We start from the raw sequence: 13523 nt of genomic DNA, 5'->3' as shown, positions 1-13523 counted from the left end.
GTATGTGAAGCACCCAACCTAATAATCAAGCTCCAGTCAGATGGCTGCAGGCTGACTCAACCCCAGAAAGGCTGCCTGGGAGCTGCAGTATCTGTGGCAAAGAACAAAATCAGGCTGCATGGATCTCAGTGCTGTGAGAACCTGCTGACTGGGTTGTCTTCTTCGGCCCTCCAGAGAGGTAGTGGACAATGTTGAAAAATTCTGGAGCTCTCCTGGGTCAAGGAGCACAGAAGTGATGGTACCTGGGCACTGACTGAATCAAAGTGCCATTGGGGAGATTTCTTGCCTCAAACAAGGTTGATATGGGCTCAACACCTGGGTGCACCCTCAACCTCTCATCCACATGTTGACTTCTGGCACCCAGCACAGGTGCTCCAATGCTTGTGAATGAGCCTCAGGATTCATGCTTGCTTTTGGGTTTGGGGCCAGGGTTACTAGACTACCCAGTGTGAGGGGGCTTGGGTCTGTATAACACTATTTCAAGCCTCATGAGGACTACTTTCTTCAACTTTAGATTTCTCCCATGTCATCAAACTCGTGCTTGAAAAAGCTTTACAGCTCCCTTTCTCCTAAGGGCAAAAGTCCTTAATCATAAGCCTGAACAGGCCCAGTGTGACCCCTCACTGCCTCACCTCTGTAGTCCTTCTCTAGCCACTCCCCTTCCACTTTTCATTCCAAACTGAATTCCTCCCAAGTCCTATCAGGGCCTTCACATATGCTGGCCTCTTTGCTTAGGTTGCTCTTCTATTCTTTGCCTGACTGTGTCTACTTGCCGTTCAGGTCTTAGTTTTCAAGGTGATAGCCCATCTCCACTCCAGTCTTGGCTAGATGCCCCTCCTCTGCACTCCCACAGCTCCCTGAACTTCTGTATCCTAGTACTCATCACTGCATTGTAGTTGCTTGGTTACATGTCTCTATCCCCCACTAGGCCTTAAGCAATGTGGGAAGGGACTGTGTTTTATTCACTGATGTATCCCCAGGGTCTAGAGCAGTGCCTGGCAAATAAAAGCACTCAGTAAATATTTGCTCTATGAATGAATGGCTGATGAAGGTCAGTGGGCCCAACCCCCTCTAGGCCCTGTGCTCTTAAGACCATAGCTATCTCAGTGCTGGTCTGAAGAGCAAATAAAGCTTTGGCTCCAGTTGGGGCTGGGGGAGGAGTAGGCTCTCAGACTGTTCCTGAAACCTGTGACTTCCAGCTATCTGGCCTCTGCTCTTCTGGCTTGACAGGATTTTGGTGTATGATTAGACTGAGCATTTCTCCACCCAGCCCACCCTCCTAGAGTCCCCCCACAAATTGACCTCACTGGGCCTGCTTTTATGAAAGGTTTATTCCTAGTGCTAGGTCCCAATCTTCCAGGGCTCTAAGCACAATTAAACTGGGTGGGTAGGTGAGGGGAAGCCCATTCAGATGCAGGGCCAGAAATGGGGCTCCCCATTATCCCCACCCCTTTGGTCCCAGTCCCCTTCTCTGCAATGGGGGACGCATAGAGGAGGGACAAAGGGTACTGGAGGCAACATCATGGCCCAGGGGAGCCCAAGAAGAGCTGCCATTGGCTGACAGGGCCTTTTGAGGCTCTGCCATTGGTCAGGGGGCACACCCCAGGATCTGGGGACAGGCCTGAGGAGTAATGCCATTGGCCAGGGAGTGGTTCTGTCATAGCCTTTGGCTGTGGAGTGGAAGGAAAAGATCTGGGAATGAAGCCCAGTGGCCAGGAAGATAAAGGACAGGGCAGCAGCTGCTGGGCCTGCAAGCCCCCACCCTACCCACAGCAGTGTGGGCAAAACTGGTGTCAGGCCCCAGCCAGGGAAAGGGAACCCAAGCCAGAGGGCAGGTGGCAAGGGATGTCCCATGTCCAATCTCCCCCACCCTGGGACTGCCTCTCCCAATGTCCTTCTTGATAGCCAGGTTTGGTTAGGAGCAGCTCACTGCTCCTCTAGCCAGGAGGGCTTCTCAGCTCCTGGAGGCCGCAGCTTGATGTTGAACTGCTGCAGGGTCTGCTCCAGCTGTTTCTGGTTCCCAGCAAAGTAGGCGGACACGGCATTGTGGAAGAGCAGCAGCTGCTTGTGCATCACCTTGATCTGGGGGTCCAGCAGGGTCAGCTGAGACTGGACTCAGATGCCCTTCTTGAGCCTGAGCCCAGACCAGGGGTACATGGATTCTGCTCTGATGGTGCTTTTAGGGTGGGGGCTGACCTCCACTAAGGGAGTCAAAGGATAAGGGTCAGTCTGATGGGAGAAACCTGACTTGATTTGCTGGGCTTGGGGTTCTGGTACCCCAGCTCAGGGGATGATTTTTCCCAGTTATGTTCCTGGGATCAGCAGCCAAATCCTCCAATAGAAAAGGGCCAGGGATTGGAGGGTGGGTGACTAGGAAGGTCCAGGGGGTGAAGGGGCTGGGGGAAGATCCCACCCCTTAGCCAGGCTGCATTTCCCCCATCCAGTACTGGGGAGGGTCTCAGGGATAGAAGGTCAGTGTTACAGATGGGAAGGTGGGCTGGGGTTAAAGGGGTGGGGTTGGCACCTTGTTTTCTTCCAGGAACTTGAGCTTGATGGCCACATCTCCCCGCAGCTTCTCATATTTGTCCCGATGGGCCTGGAAAGTGGCCTGGGCACTCTCGAGTCGACCACGCGTCCCTGCATCCCGGGGGCCTAGGCTCAGCTCCTCTAAGTCTGTTCGGTAGGCATCATATTCCAGCCTGGGGAAGGGGTGATACAGGCTGGTCTCCACCCCAGTGTCCTCCACACATACTCTCCTTTCCTTCCTCAGTTCTTATGACCCCAAAGCTCAAACTTCCACCCATGCCAGCCAACTCCCAGAACTCTAGGCCCTGCTGGTGCCCACACCTGGCAGCCTCATACTGTTTGACAGTCATGAGCGTGTCTTCCATGGTCTTGGTGACCAATGTGTTGATGCTAGAGACAAAGAAGTTCACAGCCCCTAGCAGTGTCTCTCCATTCTTGCACAGCAGCTTCTGTGTTTCTGCATTGTAGCCAAATTCCTCCTGAGGGCGGAAGGGAGGACAGGCCTTGAGCAACAGTTCCTACCTGACTAAAGCTATAGGGCCCTCATTCCCCTCCTCCCCAGGGAGAAAACAGCCATGGAAACTGGCAAAGGCTCTCTTAGCCAGAAAGTTAGTGGGGCCACCCCAGGGATGGCTGGGGTAGGAATGTGGGAGTGGGGTTCTCAGATAAGTTCACAGGACTAGAACAGGGAAAGCTAGTGCAGCAGGCAAGGGAGGGGCTCTGATTAGGCCGAGCACTGATGCAGAGAAGGGTTACTTGTGAGGCATCTAGTGTGCCGCCTCCCCCACCCCTCCAACTTCTGAACCTCTGTACAAACCCTTAGGCTGCCTCCACGGGTGAGTGCTGCTGGGGGTAGGGCTGGGCCTACCCTGGAGGGGTTCTCCCTCTGGGCTGCAGGAGGGAGGGAGGGAGGGAGGCTGAGGGCTGACTGCCTGGGAGGGCCCGGGCCCAGTCCCCCCACCCTCTTTGGCCTGACCAAGGCACCTGAAGCTCTGGGGACTTCTGGCTGAGGTCAGCAAAGGCGTCACCTAGTGCATGCTGGGTCTGCAGCAGGCTGTAGAGGTGGGCTGTCAGTGCCCGGCCCAGCTGCAGGACACTCTCATACTTGCGCTTCGTCTCACGCAGCAACTCAATCTGCAGCTCTAGCTCCAGGTCCACAGTCCGGGAGCCTCGGCCAAATCGCTCTGATAACAGCTGCTTTGTGCACTGATTGGGAAGTGGGGGAATAGGTCAGAGACCCTAGCACCCTGCCCCCCAAACAGGTATCGACTCTAGCATCCCCACACTCCTAGTCTCAGCCATAGATGGGATAGTGGCATCTGGAAGATGGGGAAAAGGTACCCAGGGGAAGTTTGGGGGAAGGGAAAAGTGCTTAAATCCCACCTTATATGTGTTGATGCCCCATTTCTTGACAATGTCAAACTTCTCTCCAGCGATGCCCCGAGCCACCTCATCTCCAGGTCCAGCAGGAGTGGTACTGTGAGATGGATGGCGGCCAGACCCTAAAGAACCAAGTTCTCTGACACCAGCCTCTCTCAGATAGGACCAGACATCTCTGTAGCTCCACCCATACCTCCCACCCAGCATATGAAAATGACTTCCCTGAAGTAGCAGAAACTAGAGACAATGAGATTCTCCTACTCACTAGGAAGAACTCATACTTTGTGCCCTGAGACCCAAATCCCAATATACATCTGGCCTCCTTCTGAGGTGGTGATGGGGGCTGGAGTGGGGGGAGGGAGTTGCTGGTGTACAGGTGCAGAGAAAATGGAAGAAAATATGCTGAGAATGGAATGGCAGGTCAAGGATGGTGGGTCCTGATAACAGGAAACCTCACTGACATTCTCATGTGGAATCCTAGTCAGTGTGAGATTCAAGGATATTTGCTTCTCTAAACTTTAGAGTCTAAAGCAAAACTCTGAGAAGCTTCAGAGATCCAAATCAGTCTCAAGCTCCAGAGCAGGGAGAACTTCTTTGAAACAGAGTTCTTCATGTGATTCGAGTGGTAGCAGCAGAGAAAGGACAAATGGTCACATCTCAGGGGCTAAATGGCAAGTGGGAGCAGTTGGACAACCCTGTTCAAACTAGCAGACGTTCCCAAGATCTCCAGACATAATTCAAGCTATCTTAGACATATCCTATACTCCCCAGAACCATTCCCCTCCCTCTCTCCACTCAAACTTCCTGTCCTGTTCTGATCATTCATACCTGTGGGGATGAGTCCATCACCAGAGCCCCCATAGCCACCAGACACAATGCTGGTTTCATTGAGGTTGGGTCCTGATACCATCACCTGCTGGAGGTCCTATAGGCCAGAGAAGAGGGGGGCTTCAGGAACATTGGGGCAGCTGAAGCATTTGGGGGGTGAGAACAAGCTTGGATTGAAGCATCACAGAGAGAGCACACAAGGGAAGTCTGCATAGAATCAGAATGAAGATTTGTAAAAAGATTGGAGGGAGTTAGACAAGTTAGGGGAAAACTAATGGAATGGGGTGAGAGCCCAGGGCTTTTGATTTAGGATTCCTAAATTGAAACAATATGGAGAAGAATCAAACAGAAGCACCTGCTCCAGCCCATCATCCTCAGGAAGCTGCCCAGCTTCACCGTTCCCATGGATGGGGATCTCCATTGTGGCTGCCTTCCCTAGGATCCCGTCCGTCATGGCTAGGGAAGGGACTGGAGTCAAAGTCTCCACCCCAGCGCCCTGCAAAGCCCAACACAGACAGTTCTGGAAACTGGCCAGTACTCCAGAAAGAAAGGTCTCCCCCACCATTTCAGAGATTTTAGAGGTTGTCCCAAGACTTGAGTATTCTGGGGTTGGGACACCACTCCTCTTCTCATGGATATGTATTTCTCCCCTCCAAGGTGTGTATCTTTCCACATGCACACCCAGGCCCCAGATGTCTTCTCATGAACCCCCAACCCCACCAGGATTCAGGTGATCATTCATGCATTCAATCATTCAACAGACACTGAATAAGTGCCTACTATGTGTCATGCATTATTTGAGGTCACAGCAGTGACCAAGAGAGATAAGGTCTGTGCTGTCTTGGAACTTATCCCCATGCAGCTGTTTCCCCCCATCAGATTAACCCCTTTCCAAGGCTCAGGAGCCTACTCCTCCCATTCAGGTATGCTCTCCATTGCTTGGCCTTTCACACTCCCTTAGTGTTTCTTCCCCTTTCCTTCAGGTGGTCTCCCCCTCCTCCATCCCATGCACCTCCTCTTCCTCGGGCCCTCCCCCCCAGGCCTTAGTTGAATCAGTTGGTTTATGTTCTCGGCCTCTGGGGAAAGCCTCTTTTTCCCAGAACATAGTGATCCCTTCCAAAGTCAGTTATGTCCCCCAGGTGTGTCAGTCCCCGCCCCCCCCATACACCTGGGCATCAGGTGTGTCCTCATCCTTCCCCAGGGCTCAGTGGCATCTTTCCCTCAGGGCAGGTTCGTGCGTTCAACTTCCCCTCGCCCAAGTATGTCCTTCTCACCTCGGGCCGGGCCGCTCTTCCCCTCAGGGCGCCAGGCCCGGGCCGCGCGGGGACCTCGGGCTCCAGTTCCCGTCGCGATCCTAGCAGCAGGTCAGGGACTCGGCGGAAGTGACGTCCCCTCCCGGGCAGAAGAAGCCGGCCACGTCGCAGATTATAAGGGCGGAAATGACGTTTGCCGGGGGCCGGGCGATCCTTGAGCCAACCCCTCAGTCCCTGGGGAGCCAGGAGACAGCACTTCCGGGGCGTTTCCAAGACGCTGTAGGGAAGTGACGTACTGTGCGCGGTGGCGCGATGGAGCCCCAGCAGCAGCAGCAGCAGCAGCAGCAGCAGCTGAGAAACGTGAGTGAGTACTAAGTCGCTGCAGGGCCATAAGTTCAGCTAGCACGCTTGTCCATTTGGCTGGATATCCGAGGGCTGGGAACGTCGGGTTGTGGCGTGCGGTCCTGGGAAACCTCGAGCGACGCGGCCTCGAGGTGCCCCTGTATCGCTGAGTTCTTTGTCCCCTTTTCTCTTAGTTGCGGGACTTCCTGTTGGTCTACAATCGGATGACGGAACTCTGCTTCCAGCGCTGCGTGCCCAGCCTGCACCACCGAGCTCTGGATGCTGAGGAGGTTAGGTGGGGAACTCTGTAGGGAGGTTCGCCGTAGACTCTTCCCCACCCCGACTTCCCCTGCCTCTGGCCCTGGCCTTTCCACGACCCTCGCCCCTAGCTAGGGATGGGAAGGAAGGAGACGGACCCGACAGGACACCTTTGGCCTCTGCTTCACCCTGTCTTCCTTCCAGGAAGCCTGTTTGCACAGCTGTGCTGGGAAGCTGATCCATTCCAACCACCGCCTCATGGCCGCTTATGTGCAGCTCATGCCTGCTCTGGTACAACGCCGCATCGCAGACTACGAGGCTGCCTCAGCTGGGCCAGGTGTTGCTGCTAAACAGTCCGGAACCTCACCATCAGGCAGCTAGCCCTCCCCAGCCCCAGGAAGGGAGGCACTGGATGGACCCTCAAATTGAAGGAGCCAGTGGACCTTGGGCTGGATGCAGCCTGTATATAGAGCGAGGGGTTTCCTGAGAGCTGGGTACTATTGCTCCTTTTCCTGGAGCCAATAAACCCGCTTTTACTCTCTTTGGTTTATGTTCTGGGCGGGGAAGCTTTGCCCACTGTATTGGCACCATCCTTTATTCTGTCAGTTAGTGCATATCTGTTGGCTTCAGCCCTGGCAGTGGAGAAATTGCCTTCTCTGTGTAGAAGGAAAACCTTAACATTCCCAGGCACCTGGTTAAAGCAAGGTCTGTGGGTACAGTTTTAATGTTAGTAACATCAACAGGAAGTTGATTCCTGCCCAGATGGCAGAGAAAAATGAGACCTCTTTCTAGCTGTCCTTCACTTAAATCTGTCTGACTTAAATGGCTCATTTGTGAGCCAGGTGTACATTCATTCATAACTCTTTTTGTGGACTCTAAGGAATTCTGCTAGATGTAGGTAAAGGAGATAACCAAGGACAACAGATCAAGAAATCACAGACAGAAGGAAAAAAAAAAAAAAAGAAATCATGGACAAGGTATTTAGGCAGTGCCTCCTGGGAAGTCAGTAGCCCCAGAACAGAGATGAAACCTCTAAGAATTTTGGGGTGTTCTGGAACTTCAACCATTTCCCAAGTTGTTACTTTCTTACTATTTTCTCTCTACCCCAGGATGAGTGGTAAAGCCTTTACACCAAGGTCTGTGTGCTTTTCTTCAGGAGCAGTCAGAAAGGGGAAACTTGGGGGACCATATTCTGCAATATAGCCAGACCTGAGGGACAGAAGCCCAAGGGAGAAGTAGACAATGGTGGTTATGGGGAAAAAGGGATAAAGCAAATCCTTGGGACCGCTTTATCGTTACCTGCATGTCTATAATTTCAGCTCTTCCATCCTCTACCCTACATTGTTCCCGCTGTCCCTGTTATTTCCATATTGAGTCTCTCCATTTTTCTCTCATTATTCCCCTCCTTGTGAAATTTACTTCTGTATTCAGCAGTCTGAATGGCCTATCGCTCCATCACTGCATTTTCTTGCCTCCCTTATGTCCTTTTCGTATCATTCCAGCTGTTTTATCTTTTCTGTTCCTCCATTCAGACTGCTAGAGAAAAACACAGCTGTGTAATGAACGGCACTAAATATTCAAGGTCTCCAATTTCAACCAAGCCCTCACTACCAACAAGCAACCCTTTGTGGCTTCCTGGTGTATTTCATCTCCTAATCACCATGGCAATTACTTTACACCTTCACTGTTCTCCTTATCCCCCACTTCACGTCCAACTATTCCCCATCAGGTGACCTTGTTTCATTTTTTACAGAGGAAATGGAAGCTCTTAGACATTGGCTCCCACAATAATAAAAAAAACTCTTTACAACCACCCACAGAGCAGACATTTTCCCCCGTGTGGATCAGGAAGTTGAAATTGTCTAGTAGCAGACCCTTACAGATACAGATCTGACTTTAAAATCCATGTACTTTTTACTACACCAGGCTGCCTCTCAAAATATCCATTGAGCCACCCAATTTGTATGGGTCCTGATACTGATCAATGTCCTGCTTTAATCTTTATAGCAAAACTACAAGTAAGAGATATTATCTCCACTTAATGGATGAGGAAGCAAGAATCCAGAATGTACCAGAACCCTGTCTTATACATAGTTAACCTCTTGAGAAAAGTGGCTCCAAACAGCTTTTTGCCTCTTTAGCTCCTAAATCTTGAACAGAAGGTTTTGCTAGGAACATATAAGTTGCTGACCAGAAACTTCCCTACTGAGTAGCTTTGTGTCTACCCAATAAAGTTCTCTCCTTGGAAAGCATAACTACAGCTAAGACAGCTTGTGAACTTAACCAATCCAAGATGGTAATGGGGACCTGGAATACTGTGGTGCTGGTGGAAGGACTCTTCCACATGGACATTTGTATGTATCCTTGCAGTAAATTTCCATTGTGAATTGTCTGTGTTTCCATGTCACATAATTACTACTTGCTGGAGAAGGGCTAAGAACAGAACTGTCTTGACTTTAGAGGCTATGTTCTTTGAATTTCTAGAGTTTATCTTTGCTGCTCATCTGCACCCAGCCTGTCCCTAGGCTTGGAAAAACAAGTATCCCTCAGTGTAATCCATTAGTTAATCCCTTAAGTTTTTAACCTCTTCTTTTCTGTTTATAAACATGTTCAGTACTTAGGAGAAAAACCCTACTCCTGTTATCCATCTTTTATAATCACTGACCTCTCCCTCAGGTCTTGCCATAAAGTGGTATCATTGGTGTAATGAGAGCAGTATGATGTTTTAAGCACAACACAAGAATAAAGTTAACAGAGCTCTCTTAACACAAATACGTATTAGAGACAGAGTTGGTATTGCCATTGTGGCTTCAGAACTTAACGGCCTACTTTGTAAAGTCTGATTCCTTTGAGCCTATTCAACTATACCACCCTCTCTCGTTACTTGTCCTTAGTAACCACAGCTCTCCTACTTTCCTCAAAATAGCTAGCCCTTGGTCTTCCTATAACCCCCTGATACTTTAATGTTACCAGACAGTCCATTCAGTATTTTGGTTTCTTAGTTCCTTGCCTCAGTCTCCAATGATTTCCACTCTTGTCTTAGCCACCCACTCCCTTAGTTATGTCCTGGCCATTGTCATTACCCCAAACTGCTCCATCTTTAAAACACTATTACTAGCATCTTATTTACTGACTGTATTCCTTCTACTTTGTTTATTGATATATTCCTTTACTATTGTTCTTTGATTTCACTGGAGCATTCAAGCTATTGATTCTACTTTCCATTAACACCTTCTGTCTTTAGATTCTTGTCCAGCTTAAATTCCAGTTAATTCTCTTGGAACAGACTAAATTTCTTTGTCATCTCTTTGTTGGACTCAGATAAAATGAGACATTTGTCTGTCTCTGCATTTGGACAGCTAGCTAAAAGCCCAAGGAAATCACTATAGAGCAGATTTATATCACTATGAATTCATGGTTACCAGCATCAAATGGAGACTCAACCCCTATAATCCCACTAGATTTTTCCAGTCACTGCTCCCTGCAATGACTACTTCAAATCAGTATTCTTAAGCCTCTTATTACCCTCACTATTCTCTTCAGTGTTCTGCAAGTAACCTTATTTTTTAATTCATAGGTAAAAGTAGAAGCTATCAGTTAGGAGTTCCCACAAAGTCTCACAACTTGGTCACCCACTTATACCTGCATCATTCTCTTCTTTCCCTCCATCTAAATAGGGCAAACGTGCCTCAAAGCCAGTGCCTATTCCTGCTCTGAATCCTAGTCCTTTCTTTGGGAATCTCTAACTTTTTCCTATTTTACTATATTCTCACCATTGTTCAAACATGCTAAAGACTCTCCTGTTAAAACAGACCACTACCTTATTTCCCCTCCAGCTATCATCCTATTGTTTTCCACTTTACAGCTTAACTTCTTAAAACATTTGGATACTGTGGCTCTCTCCATTCCCATTCCTCCACCCAGTCTATTTTGACTTCTACAATCTTTATTCTATTGAAATTGTTCTTGATGAGGTCACCCTGGCCCACCAAATGACTCATATCCCTGATTTCCCAGTCCTCAGTTTACTTCACTTCTCAGTAGCATCTGGTACTATTGACTAGTTCCTCACCATTGGCAGTCTTTCATTGGTGTCTGTGACCCACTCATGGTTCTACTACTACTTTCACCATGCTTTATAGCCTCCTTTGAGGCTCACCTGCTTCCAGCCTTTACATCTAAAGGTTTCTCTAGGGCCTCTTCTTTCTCATTTTCTAGGATTGTGTCCTCCCCACTCAGCTTCAGTTACTCCTAGATCTCTCCTCTGAGCTACTTGATTGACATTCCCACTTAGGTGTCTCAAAAATAGCCCCAACTCAGCATGTTTTCCTCATCAGCTTTCCTCCTATAGCTAGTACTCCTCCAGTTGCAGAAGATAGAAACCTCGCTCAGTTGCCAAATCCCATCTGTGTACGTTTTACGTTTCTAGATATCCCTTGATTCTATCTGCTTCTCCCCATTTTTACAATCTTCCAACAGTGTTACTGCAATTGCTACTTTACCTCATATCTACTTCTGCATCCCTCCAATCTCTTCTCCATTCATAGGCCAGAAAACACAAACTGAGGCTTAAAACCTCACAATAGCTTCCCATTCTTAGGATAAGAACGCATTCTACATGTGACCTCTGAGACCGTGCACGATCCCATCCCTGCCCACCTCAGCTTTATCTTATGGACTATCAAACACTGGACTGTCAGTATTGTTTGTTGAACTGAATTGAGCTGCACCTCACTTGCTGCCTCTCTCCTCTCACTACACTGCTGTCTCCATTCTTCTAACCTGTCAGGTACCATTCCATCTCGGGGCCTTTGCACCATTTCCTGGCTTGCAGTGCTTTCCTCTCACTTTACCTACTCATTCTTGAGTACTTAGTGTGAATGCTATTTCCTCACATAACTCTTCCCAGACTCCAGCTCCATAATTCCTCATGTTTGGGGCATGTAGCACTTCTAACAGTTGGTAATTACATGCACCATGAGATCACAGTCCATGGCTGTATTGCTCACCATTGTACCCTTATCACAGTCCCTGGCACATAATACGTGCTTGGTAAATATTTGTTGAATGAACATTTTGCAGTTTCCTCCCAGCTCAGTCTACTATTTACGTAGGAAGAGAAAGGCTGAATATCGAAAGAGACAGAAACGAGTCTGCATTTAACTTTTGATGTTTTGCCAATGATTTAGAGGTGTTTTTCATGCCTAATCTCACTGGTTGGTATCTTCTGCCCTTAATAGTCACAGATCAGTCAACACCTGAAAGCTTCCATCTGGAGCAAATCAGTCATTCTAAGTTTTCCACTCAGTTCCTAAGCATTATAATTCTGCTTAAATATTTCTTGAACGCTTTCTTTTCTCTCCATGTCCTTTGTCACTACCTTGATCGAACTTTCGCCTATGGCACTGGCAGCCTGATGGCAGCGCATCTCTTCTGCTCTCGGAACCTTGATCGAACTTTCTTCAGCTCTTGTATAGATTACAGCAGCAGTCACCTAACAGCTTCTTCCTTGAGCCTGGACCCCTTTGATTAGTTAGCATTTAGCGAAGGTATATGTAACAGAGACTAAAAATGACAGTGGCTCACAAACTTTTCTCTTCCAAGTAAAAATCTAATCCAAGACTGGTGTGACATCAGTCATCCGAGAACCAAGCTACTCCTAAGCTTTCTGCTTGTTGTATCAAAGGTATGACTCTCAATCATGTGACCCAGGATGGAGCTTTACTTTGCACACAAACATTCCAAGGGGAAGAATGGAGCAGGGAGTGGGTGAAGGGGCATATCCTCCTCCCTTTAAGACACATCTGAAAAGTTGCACATCAGAAATTTGTCATGTGGTCAGGCCTTGTTACAAGGGAGGCTGGGAAATGTCACTTTATTCTTACCAGTCATTTTTTTACCCAGTTAAAAATTGGGAGTTCTGTTACTAAGGAAGAGGAGGAGAATGGCTATTAGGAGACACCTACCAATCCATTTTCCATACTGGTCGAGAGTGATTCTTGCAAAATACAAAAATAATGGTACTCATCTACCTAACACCTTCCGTCACCTTCAGACTCTAGCGTCACAACTGAGGCTTTCTGTGATCAGGTCCCAGAAGATCTCTCTGGCCTCATCTTCAACCCTCTTTCCTCAGTTTTTGATTCTCATACCCTTGGTATAAAAGGATCAATTTATTTGTGGTGCTCAGACACATCATGCTAATTCTGGACTCTGTTTTTCCTTTTTTGGGTATGTCTCACTTTAGTCCATATATTCAGTACTTCACAAATACCTGAGTGAGTGTATTTACCAACACTGTTAAGCCCTGCAGATGCAGAGGTGAATGAAAGAGATGCAATCCTTGTTCTCTTGGAACTTAACACAGATATGGTGAAGGTGAATATAGAACAAGTACTCACAACTGGTGAATGTTACAAGGAAGAAATATGTGTTGTAATGGGAACATACAGTAGTACTAACCTGTGTGGGGGATGAAGGAGAGCTTCCCAGAGGAGTGATTTGGAACCTAAGATCTGAAGGATGAAATAGAATTTACCAAGCAAAAGACAGGGGGAGGGCTACCCTCCTTTCCTTCATGTTTTTGCTTAGATGTCTCATTTTTATTAAGGCTTATTCTGATTACGCTATTTAAAATTGCAACCTATCCTCCCTTCAGACACTCCTGATCCTCTTTATTCTGCTGTTTTTTCCATAGTACTGTCATTTCTCACATACTATATAGTTAAGTTACTTTGTTTTTTTCTTTTTAATTCTGGATCAAGATTCTAATAAAATTTGTTCTATATACTACCATGATTATACAAAATTATTTATATTGGCATTGTCTCCTGCAGTGTTTTACATACATTACTGTTTTTTTTTCTTTCCTGCAAGACTATTTTAGACTGTTATCACCCATAAACAGTCAATAGTGTAGACTTTTGGAATAGGCTT

At 48.0% G+C, this 13523-nt stretch overlaps 3 protein-coding genes across 4 annotated transcripts in view; 2 read left to right on the top strand and 1 right to left on the bottom strand.

Annotated features, from left to right (window-relative positions):
* Nucleotides 1–1313: 1313 nt before the first annotated feature.
* Nucleotides 1314–6161, bottom strand: ARFIP2 (ARF interacting protein 2). 2 transcript variants are annotated; one of them, XM_036095949.2, is made up of 8 exons: nucleotides 6009–6161; nucleotides 5090–5230; nucleotides 4735–4831; nucleotides 3910–4028; nucleotides 3511–3732; nucleotides 2848–3005; nucleotides 2525–2699; nucleotides 1314–2082 (listed from the first exon to the last, which is right to left on the bottom strand). In XM_036095949.2, exons 2-8 carry the CDS (start codon nucleotides 5186–5188, stop codon nucleotides 1927–1929), a joined length of 1026 nt encoding a protein of 341 aa, XP_035951842.1. In that variant the 5' UTR covers nucleotides 5189–5230; nucleotides 6009–6161; the 3' UTR covers nucleotides 1314–1926. The 2 variants fall into 2 exon arrangements, with proteins under 2 accessions (XP_035951842.1, XP_035951843.1); XM_036095950.2 differs by having other exon boundaries at nucleotides 1980–2201.
* Nucleotides 6162–6213: 52 nt separating this feature from the next.
* Nucleotides 6214–13379, top strand: TIMM10B (translocase of inner mitochondrial membrane 10B). Its single transcript, XM_036095955.2, has 3 exons — nucleotides 6214–6347; nucleotides 6524–6619; nucleotides 6792–13379. The coding sequence occupies exons 1-3, from the start codon at nucleotides 6300–6302 to the stop codon at nucleotides 6966–6968; spliced, it is 321 nt and encodes a 106-aa protein (XP_035951848.2). The 5' UTR covers nucleotides 6214–6299; the 3' UTR covers nucleotides 6969–13379.
* DNHD1 (dynein heavy chain domain 1) overlaps nucleotides 8881–13523 on the top strand; it is a 95934-nt gene continuing 91291 nt past the window's right edge. Inside the window, exon 1 of the mRNA XM_078057491.1 lies at nucleotides 8881–8941. Within this exon, the coding sequence (XP_077913617.1) occupies nucleotides 8881–8941 (61 nt within the window). The remainder of the gene's footprint in view (nucleotides 8942–13523) is intronic.

Source organism: Halichoerus grypus, chromosome 11 (genome assembly GCF_964656455.1).
Source record: "Halichoerus grypus chromosome 11, mHalGry1.hap1.1, whole genome shotgun sequence".
NCBI lineage: Eukaryota > Metazoa > Chordata > Mammalia > Carnivora > Phocidae > Halichoerus > Halichoerus grypus.
The sequence above is the reverse complement of the archived record's forward strand: the minus strand, read 5'-3'. Positions and strand labels throughout refer to the sequence as shown.

What these genes read in the sequence shown, in the direction of transcription:
- ARFIP2 (XM_036095949.2), bottom strand. Translation starts at nt 5,188, where the DNA reads ATGACGGACGGGATCCTAGGGAAGGCAGCCACAATGGAGATCCCCATC. An exon ending in AGGATGATGGGCTGGAGCAG is followed by an intron (nt 4,832 to 5,089) that starts GTGCTTCTGTTT and finishes TCTGGCCTATAG; the next exon opens with GACCTCCAGCAGGTGATGGT. An exon ending in GGGGCATCAACACATATAAG is followed by an intron (nt 3,733 to 3,909) that starts GTGGGATTTAAG and finishes CTTCCCAATCAG; the next exon opens with TGCACAAAGCAGCTGTTATC.
- TIMM10B (XM_036095955.2), top strand. Translation starts at nt 6,300, where the DNA reads ATGGAGCCCCAGCAGCAGCAGCAGCAGCAGCAGCAGCAGCTGAGAAAC. An exon ending in AGCAGCAGCAGCTGAGAAAC is followed by an intron (nt 6,348 to 6,523) that starts GTGAGTGAGTAC and finishes CTTTTCTCTTAG; the next exon opens with TTGCGGGACTTCCTGTTGGT. An exon ending in GAGCTCTGGATGCTGAGGAG is followed by an intron (nt 6,620 to 6,791) that starts GTTAGGTGGGGA and finishes TCTTCCTTCCAG; the next exon opens with GAAGCCTGTTTGCACAGCTG.